Here is a 21,187-nt window from a genome sequence, read left to right on the forward strand (position 1 = left end):
GCTATTTTTGCCCCACAGAGTTAACCATAATTTATCACTATTTGAAATGTTGCTACTAGTTATTCCACTGATGTTTCAAGAGACATTTATTATTTTATTATACGTCGGTGGTGATCACGAGGTATATGTATATGGATGCATGTATATATATATATATATATATATATATATATATATATATATATATATATACTTGTAAAAATAGTATAAACCACATTATATAAGAAAAATTGCAAAATACAGTTGGCCATGAAATTTTCAAAATTCTACCGATCTATATATGCTCATTTTAACGGGTGAGATTCCTTATTTGCTTTGTAAACATGCTTTCGTCTTAGTTGTTTAAGTCTGTCTTTTCGAAGTTGCAATACAATTATCAAATTTCTAAAAATCTAAAATATGTAGTAGACAAATAAAAAAATTTCGACAGTCTTTTCAATTTTTTTAAAGTCGTGTGAAGTTTTTTAAGGACGTTAACCGAAAAGAAGAAAAAATACATTAGTAGGTCATTGCTCATTCCTAGAAAACTGGTCCAAAAATTATACTAATTAGTTTTAAAATTACCATCAATTTTATATGTTTACTTAAGAATATACTGCTCAGATACTTAAAAGATATCTTTCAGTGAATATCATAAACTTTATACTTTTGACAGTAGTTCTGATTATTTCTGCTTGCAATTGGCATAGATCTTACATCTAATACAAAATATATGTTATATATGTGACATGTTATTGTAGGAAACTGCTTGAACGTTCCAGTGAGAACACTAGAATGGAGAGAAAATAATTCATATACAGAATTATAAGACACTAATTAAACCACTTTATCTGATAATGTAGAAATATCGTCCGTATGCGAATACCAAGAAGAAATTCGACAATCAGAGGACTGAAATTAATAATCAATTGTAATAAAACTCATTCAAAGACAAAGCAGTAGTTGAGAAACATAGTAAGCCAATTACTATTTAAATGGGAATAAGCCACAATTAAAGGTTAAAATACGTTTATTGACGTTTCAATTTCCACTTCGGAAATCGAAAGAACGATTTACGAAGTGGAAATTGAAACGTTAATAAACGTATTTTAACCTTTAATTGTGGCTTATTCCCATTTAAATAGTAATTAATTTAAAATGCCACACGAAAATAGCTTCAGAACAATAATAGTAAGTCAAATCGTCAAATAAAAACAGGCAGTCAGCAGAATATAAAAAAATATTAGATATAGGTATCTTCAACAAAACGAGTGTACTAGGTAGGAAACAAAAAAAAGTCTCCCCAATGTTTTATGATAAGATGTTAATTCGATGTTTTTGCCAATGATTACACACTGTGTACGAACAAAATCATCGACAAAAAGTACACACGCTTTCATAAACGCAGTAGGATGTATGATTATCACACAAAACGCCTAGCATCGATTCCTGGCACCAGCGTAAACATCTAGATATTTTTAAAATACGTAAAGGCTCCAGGTCGACTCAGTATGAATAAAATGAGTTCCTTGGGTATAACCGTGTATATACCGTGGCATTGCGTCCGTTACCTTTTATACCGTAGGCCCAAGAAATAGTACCAAGCTATAGTCTCAAACTGCACTAGAGGTATAAAGAATTATTTGTTATACAGTAAGAAAAACGACTAGGTTCAAAGTGTTATTATAGTGTTATATTAAGTGTTATATTAATTTAAGAATGAAACGATGGCGATTGAATAACAAACTATATGAAATAAATAAATCAATCAGTCTCGACTTTAGCATTATGCTGATCTAGTGGATATCATGACAAGAACCGACCAAGAACCACGTAAGTTTGAACAGACCACTGACAGTAGAAATGGGACTTATAAGGCACAATAAAACAACGTGTATGCCATCTACACACTAAGTAAACCTGATGAAACAAATACGTCTACAAGTAGCCCGGTACTGGAATGAAAGATAATAAAAATAATAACAAATACGCAACCAGTGCTTACGAGAAAACGGTATTGAGCAAAGCTCTGTCGGATAGACGGGATGAGGCAAAATGCTGGAAAGATAAGAACACCACTGGAAGACCCTAACACACAACAGTATAGAACAGCAAATATTAGATCTGAGGTAATACCACTGATAATGATGTAACAAAACAATGGAGAAAAGATATGGATTAATAAAATGCATAACCAAATAAATGAAAATACCATTAGCATATTTTCTTCAATTTGATAGTGAAATAGAAACTAGGATCAGTAAAAAGAGCTTTAAATTAGAAACGTAAGTCGTCGGCAGCCGCATTCCATAATTTTTCTTCTTATTCTGACAACTAAGCTAACTGAAAAAATTAAACGTCTATTTTAGCTACGACAATATGAAATAAATTACCGTAATCTTTCAAACTGAGAAATCGCAATGTCGAAAAATTAGTTCACAAAAAAATTCTCCATTATAAAACAAATAGCAATAAATAATGGTTACAGGAAGCCATATATAATAGATAAAATATTACACAAAAAGCTTTAAATCTCGCCTTTGCAGAACAAATAGAACATAAAACCGCTCCTTTGGTTATGTCATGCTATTAACAAGAAATATATTAGATTTTCAAACAATTTCAGCATAAGTGCTAAACATTTAAAATAAAAAATTCTCTTCACGGCTTCATTAAGGAAGAAAGGAAACAACGAATTATCATGTCAAATAAAGTAAGGAAAATGCCATTTAACACTGAAAATATGTTAAATTATTACAAAATAGTAAATGTGAATACTTTCTAGAATTCTTTTCAGAGAAAAAAATTACTTTTTGAGGACAATACAATAACTAAACAATGACAATGACTTTAGTCCAACAATAAACGCACAATAAACTGATTGCTTAAAGATAGTGTATTAGAAGGTATTTTTAGAAATCATAAAACCTTTTTGTGATTGGAAATCTATTCATGTATGCAACAGCAAAACCCCAAATTTCATAGAATTAATCATTTGAAGAACGGTTGAATGGGCTCAAAAATTAAATACATTTATTGTTCATAATGAGGTATATCCAAGAATAGGATCTAACTTTCTCTTACACAACAATGTGTATTTAACTACTTGAAGAAATATTTAAGTATAATACTTAGTATCTTATATCTGGTATTTATATCATTAGAATTAAAAATACCTGTGTTTTCTTGCATATTAAATAGCTTGGAAAATATTTTGGTACAATTCTAATATTTCTAGATGGAGCATATATAATAGAGATTCTCATTCCAGCGAAGAAAAATGGTGTAAAGAAACTGACATACCTATAAAGAACTTGGTAAAAAAGAAGTGCAAAATTTCGATTCCTTTTTAGTTCTAGTTTAGAGAATTAAATATGATTATATCTGTGCAGTAAATGCTGCCTATGACAATATCAAGAGAGCTTAGGCTTAGAAGATGTAAATCAGCAATTTATAATATAGGTGTGGAGCAATTTATGTACTGCAATTATTTAACCACTAATATTATGATATGCGATAACAGCTGCTAGGGTATTAACATTTTTCCGGGATGTAGACACAAATTTAAGAGCATCGAAAGCAAAACATAATTTACAAAACCTGTGGAAGACATATTATGACCTACGCAACAGAAACAGGAGCAGAATCAACCAATACTAAGCTAACTACTAAGAACGACAGAAATGAAGATCCTAAGATCAATTACCGACAAATTACTTAAAAATAGAGTGAGGAGCAGCGATATCAGGACACTATGTAAAATCCAAAACGTTGATATAGAGTCAGGAAAAGAGCATGGAGAGACCACGTTGATAGAATGGGGGATTATAGACTTATAAAGATCCCTGGTATTAAAGTTGGGCATGGGAATCCAAACTTAAGCTACAACTTAAGAAAAAACAAAGTCAATGTTTTAAAATAAAAAGAAGACGAAAATATCGATGATATGTCAAGTTTGAATAGAGAAACAACAAAATAAGTAAAAAGTTTTAAAAACAGGCAGCAACGCTGTTGATAAAATGCAGATAAAGCGATGGCAAGCATTAAGACTTTGTAATTATAAATCGTTTTCGTAAAGTTAAAAATGTTTAAGTTGATTTGTAAGATTCCACTTAGATTTCTTCAGAATGCGTTAAATATTATTAAATAGGAGCAACATTGTATTTCTTTAATCATTTATGTTCGTAGAATATAAACGGTAACCAATTTAAAATAAGATGTTTACCACGGAAAGTTTCATGCAAATGAATGAATTATTAGAAACATGATTTACAGGTGTTTTGATAAGCTGAAGTATCGTGCTATATTGAATTCAGATACTTAAGTGCTAGATAACTACCGTGAAAAATAATATGCCTTACGTAACATATAGGAATATTTTAAGAGAAGTAGTCTCATAAGCAGTGAAACCACTCAAAAGCGGAACTAATAAAGTTATAGAAGTATAATCATTTCTGAATCCACGGAGAAACGGCAGCTGCAAAAGCAAAACAATCTTCCGTAACTAATAAACGTTATTTCATACTGCGTATCATACAAATTTTTTGCCTTGAGATATTTTTTAATACATATACGATTTAAGTAACGGAAAAAATATTTTAATTAAGCGCATGAAAAATTCCCCTTGCGTAATTCGAATATAAACGTCAGAGCTATTTAACCGAAATGTGGAAAATGTTAAGTTTTATGTGCATTTAAAATACAGAGAAACCATTAATTATTCAAATGAACTGTGAATAACGAATGCAGAAAACAAAATAATAAAAAAAATACCTTATCAATTAGTGTTTGTAATGGTAGATATAAAAAGGATTTATAACGCCGAAGTATCGAATTATTTCTTCCCGATATTTCGTCTGCTACTATGGCGATTTCGCTAATATCGCCTTTAATAATGTCTGCTACTGTCGCAGACGAAACATTGGGAAGAAATAGTTCCCCATACCACAGTCTATAGACCCCGAAAACAATATATACCATTATAAAATAGCTTACGTTTAGATCGCAGGTGATTGAAAGTACACATTTAAAAGAAACATTGCTTTTTAAGCGACGGAAACAATAGTACCAAACCAAAGTAAAATAATCTTCTGACATTTCAATTCTTAATAATCACACTCAATCAAGAAAATGGGTAAAATGGAAAAATTCGTATAGAATACAACAAAAAAGTTAGTCGACTCGAATTAATTCTTCCTGAAGCATCGTCTCCAACTAACGAAACGATATAAATTGCGATCGTAAACGCCAGAAAGAAATATTTCAAATAACCTCCTATATACATCGATTACTATGTACGATTGCATTTAAATACATTTGCCAAAACGCAACCTTCTAAATCCACGTTTCCCTAAGAATAATTAGATTTTTAACTAAAGAAAACGATTAGGTAATTGGGAATAAAGAAAAGGAGGAAGATAAATAGAAACCTGCGAGAGAAACAACATCTTGGTTGACTACTTAAAAGAGACTTGGTCCAACAGAAAAATTATATTGCAAAAAAATGCATAAAAAAGTTAACAAAATACGAGAGAACAAAATTGTGTAGTAAAATCCCTCTATTACAAATAATTATCCAAAGCATGTATTTAAATTGTACATACTTAATTATTATTTAATTACGCATAAATGATCAAAAATTCTTTAATTGTACGTTAACGATTACTGTAAAAAATGTTTTTGATAAAGAATTGTTTATTTCAATATCTGGAATTTCAAATAATAATTATTAATACTTAAGTATAATGAAATTATCTTTCACTTTCTTCGAGAACACATATTATTTTCATAATAGATGTTTTTAAGAAATTTCTGACGTATTTGGAGATGATTCAAGTCAATTCCCCGCATAAGAGCATACTTTCCAAATCCTTGAAACATAAATAGATTTGTTTTTTATCTAAAATTACTCAAATCGATAATATATTCCGTCCAAGTTGCATGACTATAATAAATGAAGGTAAATATACCTCAAAAACTATAAATGAAAGTTAAATTACAAGACTACGATACCAAAATTAGAAAAGGTAAACTTCGCAACAGTTTTTAAATGCACACATGCATGGACGTATTGGTAATTAATGTCATGACTCAGAGAAAAACCGGAGTAACCAGGACTCTAGCTAACACGAAATCCTATGTGTTAAGTACGAAATCTAATTTGGCTAAAGTGAAATTCTGTCGTGTCCAAAAATTCGTTCATAAGAGTTTGAGACAGGTTTCTCTGTAAATTTGGATTCATCAATGGCTAAACTCTCAATTGCAATTATTTTGCAAACAAATTGAAATAGCATGTGATTACATTTAAGAGACATGGACACTGAATAGAAAAGGAGAATGTAAAAAAAAACAGAATGGGCTGTCGAAATTTGTTATTGGACCTTTCTCCACATCCTATATTTATGTATTTACCGTGTATGATTAAAGAAAATGGAACGAAAGAAAACGTTTACAAAATACCACAAGGGCTTGTTTGTCTCGATTCGTCATTAGTTAACATATTGAACGACAAGAAAATAGAACAATCATAAGCTACTATTAAATAAAATTTACAAAATTAGGATACAAGAACGCCAAAAACATCCTTCCCTTACGTTTATTACTTATAGATAAGAGTTTTGTGCGTAATAATTAGTATCTATGACCTCATATACTCGAACAAACATTAGTCTTATCGACATGATACCATTCACAAACATCACGCAAAAGGAAAATCTATAAAAACTATTGTATCATGAATGTTTAAATAATATCGCAAACGTGCTGAACTGTAATGAAAAACACCAACAATTTTCGATAGGGATTTTGTGAAACGTGAAATTTTAGAGGAAATTACCAATCGAAGATTCAATTACTAGAAATATCTCTTTCTTATCGCTAACATTTCTACATTTTAGATATTTGCAAGTTAAGTTTAAAAAATAATAAGTGTTCAAAATGTGTATAATCGATACTTTTGGAGCATCTGTTATAAGCAAAAACATTAATCTCAGTCGAAAAAAACGAATAGTCGGGACAGACTAAAAGGAAAAAAGACGGGATAAAACAATTTAAAAGACACGGCTATTGTTCGAAAATTTTAAATATTGTAAAACGGTGGTTTTTTTAAGGAAGACACGTTAAATTTTAGTAACAGAAAAATAAAATGACTACAAAGTACAAAATACCAGTATGAATGCTAGATTTTCCTAACACAGTTATTGCAGCCAATGTAACTGTAGTTTAGAAAACATGCTATGCTTTTACCGAGAAAGCTTTTCGGAGGCCGTTTGTTGATATAATTGATCGTTCGTACTGAAGCCAATTGGCTTTTTATACATCTTTTCTTTAAAAATTTTCGGCTTGGCGGTACCCATAACAACTGAGATATGACTAGATACCACTGCTGAGAAAGATCAATATATTGAAATTTATTCTGAATCTTGGAATTTTCTAGAAATTAACTAGTTCTCGTTTTTTAATTATAAAAAAATAATAAACATATATTCATTTCTATGAAAACGACATACTTAAATTGATATGGTGGGTGAAACGGAAAGTATTTAACACAAACAATTTAAATGGGAAAACGTGAATCATGATTAACAATAATCTCCATAACACAAAAGAAAAACATATGACGAACATTAAATTAAAATAAATTAATATTTATAAACTTACAAATATTTACTAAAATGACGATCACGCCATCAAGAATTCAAAACTAAAGACTGGATATTATAACAATGAAAACAAACAACACAATGTGAAAATCTCAACAAGGACAAAAACTACATTTATATTAGTTCCGATTAAAAATATCAAATTACTTCTCTGTTGATTAGACAAGTGAAATAAACTGTGATAATGAACAAGAAAAATAACCTAATTCCTATTGCACACGAGACAATTCCTGTCGCATACCCCAATGGTGGACAGAGAATCATAAATACAAAATAAGCTTAACCAAAATGGATATAATTCCTCAGGATGGTGAGCAATGTGAGCATTGCAAAGACAAAAAGGTAGATTTATCTGACTACTGCACGAACAACTACTTGGATATGATTCTGAATTCTAATTGTGATTATTTCTTATTAGAAATAATAACTATTTGGATAAAAATTAAAGTTGGATATAGAAAATATGTAATAAGCACTTTCTAATTTGAATTCACGATGTATAAGAAAAATTTAAGTGTAACTAGCGCGTACCACAAGTTATTAAGGCCAAAAATAATGTGATTAAACTTAAATCGTCCAAGACGAGGTAATAAAAATCATCAAAAATAATTGAGACGTTAGATGGTACATAAAATAAAATATACTGCAAGAAACGGAACTATTACGGAAGTTAAATGACTGATTAGTATTTGTTCGAATTTATTGGTTATAGACCCTTAGGAAAACAATTCAAAAAATTAAACTTGAGAAATTAGAAAAGAATAAGCACAAATCGTAAATCTCACAAACAAGAACTTAAAACAAACATATGGGTATTTGGTCGATGCGCGATGATAAAAGAACAGATGTTTGAGAATTGTTAAAGTTTATAATCTTCTTGACCCGATAAACCACATCTCGGCTTAGCTTTTACAGAGCATACGATCGCAAAAACTTGATAAGTATAGAAATATAACAGAAAAGTATGATTGTGAACATGACCTACTACATCATTAATACAAAACCGTATTAAAACCAACAATATCCAAAAGTTACAATCAATATAATAATATTAATATTAAAAAGTAATAACGAATTGGAAATACATATATATACCGGAAGAGATAAGCAAACGTTATAAAATAGAAGATCGATAAATATCAAATGAACTATATATATACCCATTGCAAGACTTTACTTATAACAACACATAAACAAAATACTCATTTTTCAATAAATAACTAGAAAAATAGAGTAATGGAAAAAGTAATAGACGATAAAAAATTCAAAAGTGTGCATATTCACTATACTGTAATTAAGTTCTTCCAAGTAATGCAACATAATGAGGTACCAACATAATTGGTCATGCTGGTACCCCACATGTCGTTTTTATCGAATATATATCTTCATTTATTGGGTAATTTTCTAATTTCGAAACTGTTTCCCGTCGCCGACCGACGGCAACAAAGTAGCAATTTATGGCCAGTTTTCTAGGTCAACAAAATAAACTGTTTCATATTTCCTTTTCAGCTATAATTACATCGTAAATAACACGATTAATGTTTTATGTTAGTAATAACTCTGGAGAAAAAAACCTGCCACGACTTAAAACACGTTTAGTCAACCCCCCGTAAATTTGGAAGTGATTATTCACAATTTATACTTGAAGTTACAAATTTAAAATCTACAGTTCTCTTTTTCATCGTTTATAGTAAATTTTAAAGTATCGGTAATTTCAGAGCTAAATATGATTGGTTTATAGGTGTAAAATTACCAGTACCTTGCAAAAGTTGACAAATTCAGTGTGGAAATAGTAATCAATACCATGTCATTAAGCAATTTTCAACAATGATCATATAATTTCTTCCAAAATGATTGGTCACATTATTTGTCAAGTTCTATTAATGTTTTGTCTAGTAAATTGAGTTAGATATGGTTTAGATTCTAGTTTTGTAACTGATAAAAAATATGAATAAATTTTGAAATAGATAAAACCGTAGTGACCTATAGAATCTGTATGGTCTAGATTGATAGAAACTAAACAAAATCTATTAAGTAATATACTGAAACAAAAAAGAAATGTTTGGTAGATTATTAGTTAAATTATGAAACTGATACTTAAATGTGATATGATTGTCAACTATTGCAAGATCGGTTAAGTGTAATTTAAAGTTATTTTATTGTGGCAGCAATATTTAATGTTTTGGTGAGGATTTAAAACTTTATTGAAAATGATTTACTTGAACATCCTTGATATAGTACATACAATATAATGTTCCAGCATATTTTTTGCTTTGAATATTCAAAATATTTTCACTGTATAGAGAAATTTTAGAAAATATTGCTAGCACAAAAAAATAGATTTGTCTTTTAGATTAGATTGGTATGTAGTGTTCACGAAAGTATTTATAGCAAAAACATTATACCATAAAATAAACAAACCAACTCCAAGTCACATGTGGATGATATCCCAAAGAAAAACTAAAAATCCTGAAGGAGACGGAGGCTAAAATGCACAGACACAGCTGATTTATCAGGATCACTACCACGCCCGGACAAAAGCGCACGCGCCATTAGTGCCCTTCGTCGTCACATAATTACACACTATTATCACAAGAAAGATTATGGAAACCACAGATGAGGCAAATGGTTCCGCATTCGACCAGTCCGAATCGGAATTAACATATCACAGTGATCAGACATTATAGCAAACTTGCTGAATTTGGGGAAACGTCGTTCCCAAGGGAATCGCCGAACTAACGTATGGATGAAGTCTATGGGCCCTCAAATACTGCCTATATTTTCCCGATAGAATGTGTTTTTCTTCGGGGCGATCTGGAGAATGTTCAGGATCTGGCCAATGACCGGAATCACTAGCCGTTGTGTACGTTTGTCCACAGGCTGACATAAGTCGTTCTCGTTTGCAGTAAGGCTGAGCGGCCGAAGTAATTGGCACTAAAGGTGGCATTAATTCCCATATTTGTCTGTCTGATGTCGTGGAATACTGAACAGGATACTGAGCAGCTTGTTGTGGCACTTGCTGAGGAAGTTGTTGGCCCCTGGACATTCTCCTCTTGACGGCAGTAGTAGTGGTCGTGGTAGGTGGTCTCGAAGGAGGCAGATTATTGATAAAGGGACTCCTTCTTTGGCTCTCGATCTTCCTGAAGTAACAAGGATGGATCATCAAAAGGGGCTCATTTCGAACTCCCTGCGGCGGTTTCGCAGTATTCGGTAATTCGTATTCTACACTGCAGTCCACATGAAGGGGTTTCGTGTAGTCTTTCTGTATAGGCACTTGCACTGTCCTCTGAGGAGAGGACAATTCATACGCTGGATAACATGTGGCCATCGCACTTCACTGACCGAACGTCGGTCCTCAACTAACTGACTTTCCCGTTCTCTACACTCTAGCGTAGCGCCCAGGACTATGGAGGGGGTAGGAAATCGATGTCCGCGACACTCCTTAGAGGTGGAACTATAAGTTATTTTGTCACGTACGTTTCCCATTGCAATTTATCACTTACGATGAAGGCGATTGGAAACCAAATGGCATTTAAATTGATCGATCTTTGGAAATTTCTTATAAATACTTTCTAAACTTTCCAAGATATAATTATTTTAAAAATAAATAAATAATGTCATAAAGCTTCTTTAGTTACGGATATTTAATTTATCACAACATTACCATGTATTTTGTTTTTGTTAAATTAAACTTCAACTCAAAAAATTAGTTTCATTCAAAATATAATAAAGCCATATTATATAACCACATTTAACATAATGTATGTATTGAAAAATAGTACAAATTGAAATAGATTAAAACCAAACGTCGAAATATATATAAATTTGACAAATATCGCCAGCGTTCCATTAAAATTGGCTAGTTTATAGTTCGTATTAGAAAAAAACACGTTTTATGATGAAATTATTATTGAAAGCCACATTTTAAACGATAAACCATTGAAGCACATATATTAATTGGATGAATATTAAGTTATCTGAAGTTATAAAGCAAATTAATGGCAAAATATTGGAATACTGAAACAATGTTCATATGGCCATTTATTTGTCTTGAGAAAACATATGATATAGTTCCTCGAGAAGTTCTGTGCTGGGTATTGAATACGAACGGAGTTTTGAGATTGTATGTGAAGATTGTGAATAAGAGAGATACACTTTTTGCGAAAATAAGGTTACATCAGATTATAGAACACACCAGAATATTTAGAATCTTTAGTTACAGATGAAGTTACTACTACAGAGAATATGATAACTTTGAATGGTGAAATCATTATGAAAAATATTAGTTTTAGGTATCTACGATCATACCTAAGCATCTCTGAGAAAGAACTTCTTATGTATTCTATTGTGAATTACTTTTAAAAACAGTTTCAAGACATGACTCATATGGTGCGATGTTCATTGCACTCCTTTGTATTGGCTTTTTGGAAAGGTATAAATGTCAATTGGAACCATTCTGTAGATATTATACCTGTTCTATATATGGTATTAAATAGATAAAAAAAGGTCAATAAATTCAAGGTACTAATACATGGTCGTAAAACGACTCAAGGGGCGGTCAAAAATACGATATATGGACCAACTACAGGCGAGTTTGACTGATCTCGACTAGAAACTCGCGAACAAAAGCTAGAAATGGGAATAAGTGGAGAGGATGAATTAAACAGACTAAGGCCCATTTATTGCCTGTACATTGTTTCTTTGAGCAGTATTCGTTTTTAAGATTGCTAGGTTGCTAACTTTAAAAATCACCCTCCACAATTTATCCGGGCTTGGGACCGGCTGAGAACCGCAGAGCTACTCAATCCACCCCGCAATTACACCAGGCAGTGATAAGATAGGGATTCCTTTATTGTTCAACCTGATCATGGATGAAATAATAAAAAAAGTAGGAAATAAAAAGGATACCAAATGTGAGAAAAACAACAAGGATGATTTACAACGTATGCTGCACCAATTAACATAACCGCCAAAAAAAGATGTAAATTGGAGCTGGAAGGTCAGATAATAGAACAAGCGATGGATTTTTAATTATCTAGATCAGATAGACGACGTAAGTGCAAGGTGGAGAACATCAAGGACTGGGTAAGAAGAGCAGAATGGAATGATCATATAAGGCGAATGATAGCAAATAGCAGTAAAGACGGCGAGAGATGGTTCCCTAATAGGAAGACCACTAAAACGATGGAACGACAACTTACTGGAGATAGATTGAAAAACATACAGTCATGTTTATATAAAAAGAAGAAGAAGAAGACGCAGAAGAAGAAGAATGTCCAACCTGGACTATGGAGTCAATGGTGCTAATGATTATTGTTGGTATGATCAGTATAAAGCGATCCATCAAAAAACCTGGAGACATTTTGGTGAAAGGTGATTAAAATTTCAACGTTTCAACTAGAGTGTTTCGAAGCTTAACCAAGATTAAAGATGAATCTCGTATGAATCCTACCATACTTGAAGGCAACAATATACAAAATCTAAATCGGAAGAATTTAAAGGACGTCAAGAATTTGCTTAAAAATCATTTTGGAGACACTTGGCTCCAAAATCCAAGGTTGTAATATTACAAAGCGTACCGTTACAGAACATGTATCTACCAATCATACCTAACCACGAAGACTCATTCTGTGGTCCACAAAGTAAAGAAAACATAGCACTATCTGTGTAATATCACTAAAATTTCATTATAAGTAAAATGAACTTTAAAAAGAATGACTTTTGATTTAACTAGACCCATTTCAAATAACTTGGAGGCAGCTACATTTGTATCAAGCCAAAGTTACAGTACTAGTATCACAATCACCAATTTTCATTTTAGTTTTTGAATTTTCTCAGTAAATACTTGACAGAGTATAAAAATGTGTGTGAAACAAAATACTCATTACATATTTACAACAAATTATAACAATTAGGTAAATCTTAACCGAAATAAAGCTCCACAGAATTTTGTAAAATTGGTGTAAAAAAGGCGGAGATTGGCTACTTTTATAATAGGCGACTCATATTTTCTTTGTCGATATGTATGCCTTTCATCTTATCTATTCTATATATAACGATATTTAAGCTTTATAACGTTATTTATCTAAACCTAGAAGATACTACAAGTAAACTTGCATTTGTTATTATTATTACAATGCGCACCTATTTCTCAATAGAAAAAAATATCCCTGGTGTTCTATAAATCACTCTAAGTACATCTAAAGAAACATCTTGCACCCGCACCAAAAATGATTTGCTATTTGTCGTATTCAGCTGCTCAAGGCCTACGTCCTAAAAGCGATACGCATCGGTTGGGGTCTTCTACATGGCCGACGAATAATAGATCCCTAATATAAGACGATCTCAAAGGACCGGGATTAGTTAGAGTTGATTATATGAATTATAAATAAATCATTCACGTTTTGTAAGAGTTCTGGTGAATACCTTATTTAGAATCGCCATTGGAAGTCTTGTTTTGTTATTTAACCTTGTTCATTAATTATTATAGCCCATAAAAGGAACCTAAAGCAATTTTATTTTTAAATTGGCTAAAGAAAAATATTTACGTTTTTTGTACACATTTGGAAATTGATTTGTTTCGCTAATTAGATTGAAAATTTGTTTACTTACGGAATATTTAGAATAACCTTACAATTTAAAGTCAATATTTTTATTTCTGAATAAAGAAAATAAAGAATCTTGAAAACCATGTGGTATATCGCCACTGACTACTGTAAGACCACATTTTCGTGATACAACAATAACTTTTTAAAAAAATTCTCTTGATTGCAAAAATGTTTTGTTGTAGCATATTAATACGTTACATATAAACATGTTTATAATTTTTATAAACAGTAATTAAAATTAAAAATTACCATCAGTGAATGCCATATAAAACATTTGGCAGTAAATAAGATCTTTTGTGTATAATCCTAATTTACTTGAACTCTATAGTGCCAATTTTTCTGAAACAATTGTTCAGTTTTCTACATTTGCAAACAAATACTATGCAGTAGCAGTCAACATTTCAAAGAATTGCCAATATAACTTACCCGTGAAATAAACAGCGATTAGGGATCATCTTTAGAAATTCTAGGACGCATTGTACAAGCAAGAACATCATCATTCTCTTCGCCCTTATCCCCACGCAGGGTCGGCTTCCCTAATTACATTTCTCCATAAGTGTCTATCTTGGGTCATACCAATATATTAATATTTTGACATGCCTTGCCTTTACTGACATGTCTTGCCTAACCCCCAGGTCTTTTTTGGTCTTCCTCTCCTTGGCAACAATTGGTGCCACCCCCAGACTTCCCCTAATAGACTCATTCCTAATTTTATCCTTTTTGTCACTCTACTTATCCATCTAAGCATTCTCTTGTTCCTCTTTCTTTTTAACCGCCCAAAATTCAGTTCCATACATCATAGCTGGTCTTATGGCTGTTTCATAGAATTTTCCTTTCAGCTTCATTGGAATTTTTCTGTCACAGAACACACCACTCGCTTCCTTCCACTTCATCCTTCCAACCCTAATTATACTGCATGCATCTCCATTTATTCCCCCATTACTCTGTAACACCGATCCCAGGTACTTAAAACTATTACTTTTCACAATTATTTCACCATCCAAATATATCATTCTGTTTGTACTAGCTCAGAAGATCAGAATACTGAGGGGTGTGTATTTTCCGTGCTGCTACATGGCGCAGAAGTATGGACTATAACAGATGCCATACTTGAAAACCTGGAAGTGTTCGAAATATGGTGTTAGAGAAGAATATTGCGCATTACTTGGATAGATAGAATACAAAATGAAATCATGATAATTAGTATTCGAAAATCGTTCTCAAAATACAAACTTTTCGTTTATTTTATATCTTATAATACAAATTTAGGTTCAGAACAATATGTAAATTAGAATAAAGAAAGATAAAAAACTCGTCTTCTTCTTAAAGCTCCGTCTTCTATCCAAGGTTGGATATCAACATGGCAATTTTCAATTTATTTATGACAGCTTTAAAAAAGTTGGATGGAGCCCAAGTTAAACCATTCTCTCAGATTTCGCAATCAAAAGGTTGGTCCAAAAAGAGGAGACACGGGTCTCCTCCATTCTGCTTATGTGGTTATTCTTAACAACATTCACCTTAATAATTCATCAAAGAAATATCATTCTTCTAAGGTTTATTTTATTGTTATTTTTATTTTTACATTTGAAGTAATTTTAATTTTTTATCGTATTGCTGTAACGAACGTGCTTAAGACAATTTAATCTTGACATTCCATATTTCAAATACTTTAATGTCAGTTTTTATTTGCGAAATCTTTTAATTTCTGCGAGTGTTTTTAAATGTATTTGTACGCCATTTGTTGTAATGTTCAAATTGTTTCAGTTTACTCCTGAGGAAGCTATCAAATAAATAGGGAAATATTGAGTATCTTAGAAAAAAGAAAGATTTTCATTAGAGACGACTATACCCGATAATTCTAACGTATTTATATATATATATATATATATATATATATATATATATATATATATATATATATATATATATATATATATATATATATATATATATATATATATATATATATATAATATTCTAATATAATTCCTTTTCCGAATATTGGATTTACTCTTCTAACTTATAAATAATTCAATAACTACAATAGACATTTTCTATATATCCCCTCTATTCCTTATAACAGGCATAACCATTTCATTCTATTGTTAGAGCAAAAAAATTCCATCGCTATCGACGGTTAATTCTAGAGTCAGTTACATCATATCAGAGTAAACTTAATGTCATCCGCTCGATAAACCATATGTCGGAGAATTCCTACTTTATTGTGTTGACTTCAAGAACCAAACAATATATTTTCTTGAGGAGGGATAAATGGATTTTGTAATAACTCAATTTAGCGGAGTTTCAAGTTTCTTAGTAGGCTTCAGTTATTTTCCAGTGTTTGCTCTAGAAACATTTTGTAGAAATATGGAATTCGTAAAAATTTCTATTTAAGTGTTCTTTTATGTAATGTCGTCAACAACCCATAATCATTTTCGTAAATAACAAAACTATAATAGTAATTAATGAATATGCACTAACAAATCAATAGGATAATGAAACCAAAGATGTCTAAGCAGATATTCAGTGTTAATAAAAATTAAAAGAACTTACAGTGGTAAACTTTTTTATAACGTAACAAATTTTATACAAAACGCAGAAATGTTAAAGTGGAAACGAACATGTAGCATAGTATTCATGGCGTATGAAACAAGAATGGCAATGTGACAAAGATAATTGAAATGTGCTCGACAAATAATGGTATGATTCTTCTTCTTCTTTAAGTTCCATCTTCTATCGAAGGTTGGAAATCATCATTGCTATGCGGACTCTGTTGACTTCCGCTCTAAAAAGTACTGCACTACTGCATTCAAACCATTCCCTTAAGTTTTTAAGCCAGGATATTTTTCATCTTCCCACATTTCGCTTTCTTCGGATTTTGCCTTACATAATAAGTTGTAATAATGCGTATTTTTGCCCTCTCATCACACGTCCAATGGTATGATTAGTGAAACGTTATTTCCAAACCAAAATATCGATAAAATATCATGGACATTTTCAGAAGCAGGCATCAAGAATCTAACTAATTGTGTTTTAATTAAGAAAAATCAAGAAATTTATTGAAATATATAAGAACAACGTGAGAAAACAGCCGACTTTGCTTTAGACCAAAATTTAGTAAGAACAAAAATTAGGATTGGTATTAGAGTCGACCATAATCATCTTCATCAAACATCCTTAGTCTCTCCACTTGCCTCCTCTTGAGATTTCCATCTGTCCCTGTTTTGCGCCTCTGCTATCTAGTTGATCACAATTCTTTTATGATCGTCGGTCCATCGTATTTAGGGTCTTCCGCGGCTTCGCTTATCTGCACGTGATCTACACTCAAGCAATTTTTTTATCGATCTACTGCCCTTCATTCTTGCAAAATTTCCCCCCCCCCCTCCATTTCTGCCCTCTAATACGTTCGATAATGTCTTCTACTCGTGTTTGTCTACAAATTTCCCAATTTTTTACTCTATTTCTTAAGCTTATTGCAAGTCATCTCTCCATTTTACACTGTGTTCGTCTTAATTTGTCCGTTGATATTTATGTGAGAGTTATGATTTCTGCACCGTATGCGACGAATGGTAGAACACACGGGTTAAATTTCTTTTTTAAAGAGATTGGAACATTTGTTGGGTTTTCCATAGTTTATCAACAAACATACTCCCTGTGTTACTCGCCGTAGTTGTAGCAGTTGTGGCAGTAATGTCAGATTTAGTTTATGGCAACCAAATAGCTCACACCTCTAAATAGCTAGCACCTCTCTACCAATTTGTATCTTATCAATAATGCAATGAAGGTTTAAAATTGTTGTTTAATATTATACTTTCAATAATATTCAATTACAACAACAATTAACTAAATCATTACAATCAACAATTACAATAAATTTACGGAAATTACATAAATGGTCAATACCACAAAATAAAAGATAATATAAAGGGAAATGGTTGTATAGTTTTTTTGCAGAATATAATATAGATTTCTTGACTAACTCAGTGGACGGGATCGGAAATTAACATCAAAGGTTGAATTTCTGGTAGAGTAGTCAAGAATAGAATAAAATTTATTTAGTAAATGTACAGAAATAGTTTTGTTTTTTACAAGTCAAAGGAATAGTAACACTTATTACATACATAAAAATTTTTGCGAATTTAAATATTACAAACAGATGTTTATTACTAACAATCTAAGAAATGGCAAACACACTAAATAAAAATATATAACATGAAATATCATCACAATACACAAATTCCTTGACCAACTGGTACTATTGTGTAAAAATGTTTTTTCCTATTCCCCAAATAAAATTGGAACCAATTTAAAGAAATACCTCGACATCCGTAGAAATTTACTTTTTTTTATCACAATGTCGTGATTTACACAATCAAAAAATATTTACAAAAAACAGTGGCAGTGTAAATATTATTGTTTAGTGCTTGGTAAGCCACATGTAGCATAGAAAATATCACTGATACAACTGATTTTGTACTAAAATGTTGTTTTCAACTAGAAAGGACCTAAGTCAGGCTTTCACAAGTCTCTCAATAATTTTGAATAGTACCGGTAGTAAGGCAATAGGTCTATAGTCGCAGGCATTAGGTTTTTCACCACCCTTGAGAGTTTACCACAAGAGTTGGTAGAACAAATATCACACTTTTTGGGATCTGACATAAGTTATGAAAAAGAAAAATACGTGGACGTGGCACTGATAATTAAAAATCACGGATAATCTAAACATTTATTTCTTATATATGTACATAGTTCAGTAGAATATTGGCAGCTTCCTCATTCTCCTGGATAGTTACTCTCTTGATTAATACCGTCCCATTATTTTCTTCATCTTGACTCTCATTTTCAGATCAATCAGATTGTCACATACCGGGCTGATTGAAAACTAGTTCGACAATATCGTCGTTGCTGAGGAGCTAATAACCTAGCTTATCTTTGCCACACTATGTCCACATATGGACCTCGGTTTCATCAATTTTTTAAACTCATCGGCGTTGCACACTATTACAATTAGTTCAGGTAATTTCTTTATCTTTATCATCATATTCTATGATGTTTTCATATTTTTTAAAGTCTCATCACTCCACTCCATGAATTTGCTACTGCAAAAATGGAATTTTTGATGTTGAATGATTTCCAAAACTTTATCCAACAAGTTCGTTATATATTCCCATCGATAGAGGCATTTCATTGTCTCAATACGACCCTGAATCATTCTTTCTTTGATAGAAGCGTTTAGTTGTCTTAATAACACCCTGATATGTTTGTTGAGCAATTGGAATTGATGCAACATTGGCTGGAAAACAGGAATAAAGACATTGCGATCGTCAAATCTTAGGGCTACCTCATTGGAATAAGCACCAGCATTATCCAGAAGAAGAAGCGCCTTTTGTGGCAACTTTTTCTTCTTCAAATAATACTTTATCTCAGTAATGAAATTTATAAGTATATATAATAGTGAACTTTAAAAAAAGCACAAGGATTTCTTGATTTTCCAATCACAGTCAGCTTAAGTCTATGACTGTCTATGACAATATATACTTTGTTTATACCCTGATACACTTATCTCATTACCTGCAGCTGGGGTTTTTGTAGGTTTTGCTCGCCAGTAATACCTTGTTTCGTCAGCGCTATAAATTTGAGAAAGTTGCAAATTATTTTCTGTAATTATGGTTTTTAGTTCATAGCAAAATTTCACCGTTGCTTCTTGGATAGCACTGAGCAGTTCATCTTGAATGGTAATGATAGTGAATGACTCATCAATCGCGTGACGATTCATTTTTGAATCGATGTAACAAACCACTGGATATATTGAAATGCTCTTTGGTTTTCTAGCGTTCGTGAAAAATCTCCGTTTGCTTAACACATATTGGCTCATAGATTGATGTCAGCGGCAGATGACAAGCGAATGATATCCAGGGATTCCCCCTGCACTGAAGCTATCGATATTCCAATATGCGTCTCCCTCACGGCGTGTAGAGAGTTTACGCTTAGTGATTTACGGTGACGCTAGTTGGACCTAAATCCTCAAAAATCTAATTTGAGTAATGTGAAATCATAGCACAGATAATCCGCAGTCCGGATAAGCAGCACACAAATAATTGGGGTTCTACTGTACTAGTAAATATCAGATGATGTGTGGCATAGTTCAAAGAACACTCATAAAACAAGAAGAGAACAAAAATTACATTTCTTAAGGTAATGACAAAACCGGTTTTAACCTATGGTAGTGAAACGTGGACAGTGACATTCTTAATGAAAACAAAAGTATGTACATTGAGAAACCAAATCAGCAATAAAGATATAAGGGCAGTATTATACATATATAAACTATACATGTATTATACATGTATAAAAAAGAATAACTGACAATGAAAATAATATCACAATAGACAACTATACTATCGAACGAGTGGATGCCTTTACATATCTCGGCACAAAAATCAATCAGAATAACTCCGTAAGTAGCGAAATTAATGCACGTATTTCCAGCGGGAATCGTACATACTATGCTAATAAAAGATTGATGACATCGAAATTATTAGACAAAAGAACCAAAATGACTATCTACAGAACACTGATTAGACCCGTAGTAACCTATGGATGTGAAACTTGGGTAATGACGAAAAAAGATGAAGCCCAACTCAGGACATTCGAGAGAAAAATACTGAGGAAAGTATATGGCCCGGTACAAGAGGAAGATGGCACATGGAGAATCAGGAGAAACGACGAGGTTAATGAGTTAAATGAAGGTTATGACATTGTAAGATTTGTGAAAAGTCAAAGACTGTCATGGCTGGGACATGTGCAGAGACAAAACGATGCAAAAACAACAAAGAAAATGTTACAATGGAAGCCCATAGGAAGGCGAAAAAAAGGAAGGCCCAGAACGAGATGGTTGGATGACGTGGAAGACGACCTGAAAACAATGAACATAAGACA

The 21,187-nt window shown here is 31.9% G+C and overlaps 1 protein-coding gene across 1 annotated transcript; it reads right to left on the bottom strand.

The window, feature by feature from the left end:
• Window positions 1-1,099: 1,099 nt before the first annotated feature.
• Window positions 1,100-11,048, bottom strand: LOC140434963 (uncharacterized). Its single transcript, XM_072523608.1, has one exon. It carries the CDS (start codon window positions 10,966-10,968, stop codon window positions 10,315-10,317), a length of 654 nt encoding a protein of 217 aa, XP_072379709.1. The 5' UTR covers window positions 10,969-11,048; the 3' UTR covers window positions 1,100-10,314.
• Between the last annotated feature and the right edge of the window lie 10,139 nt (window positions 11,049-21,187).

The sequence above is a fragment of the Diabrotica undecimpunctata genome, chromosome 2 (genome assembly GCF_040954645.1).
Source record: "Diabrotica undecimpunctata isolate CICGRU chromosome 2, icDiaUnde3, whole genome shotgun sequence".
Taxonomy (NCBI): domain Eukaryota; kingdom Metazoa; phylum Arthropoda; class Insecta; order Coleoptera; family Chrysomelidae; genus Diabrotica; species Diabrotica undecimpunctata.

Bases quoted from the DNA above. Each gene is read 5' to 3' on its own strand.
- LOC140434963 (XM_072523608.1), bottom strand. From the start codon at position 10,968: ATGGCCACATGTTATCCAGCGTATGAATTGTCCTCTCCTCAGAGGACA.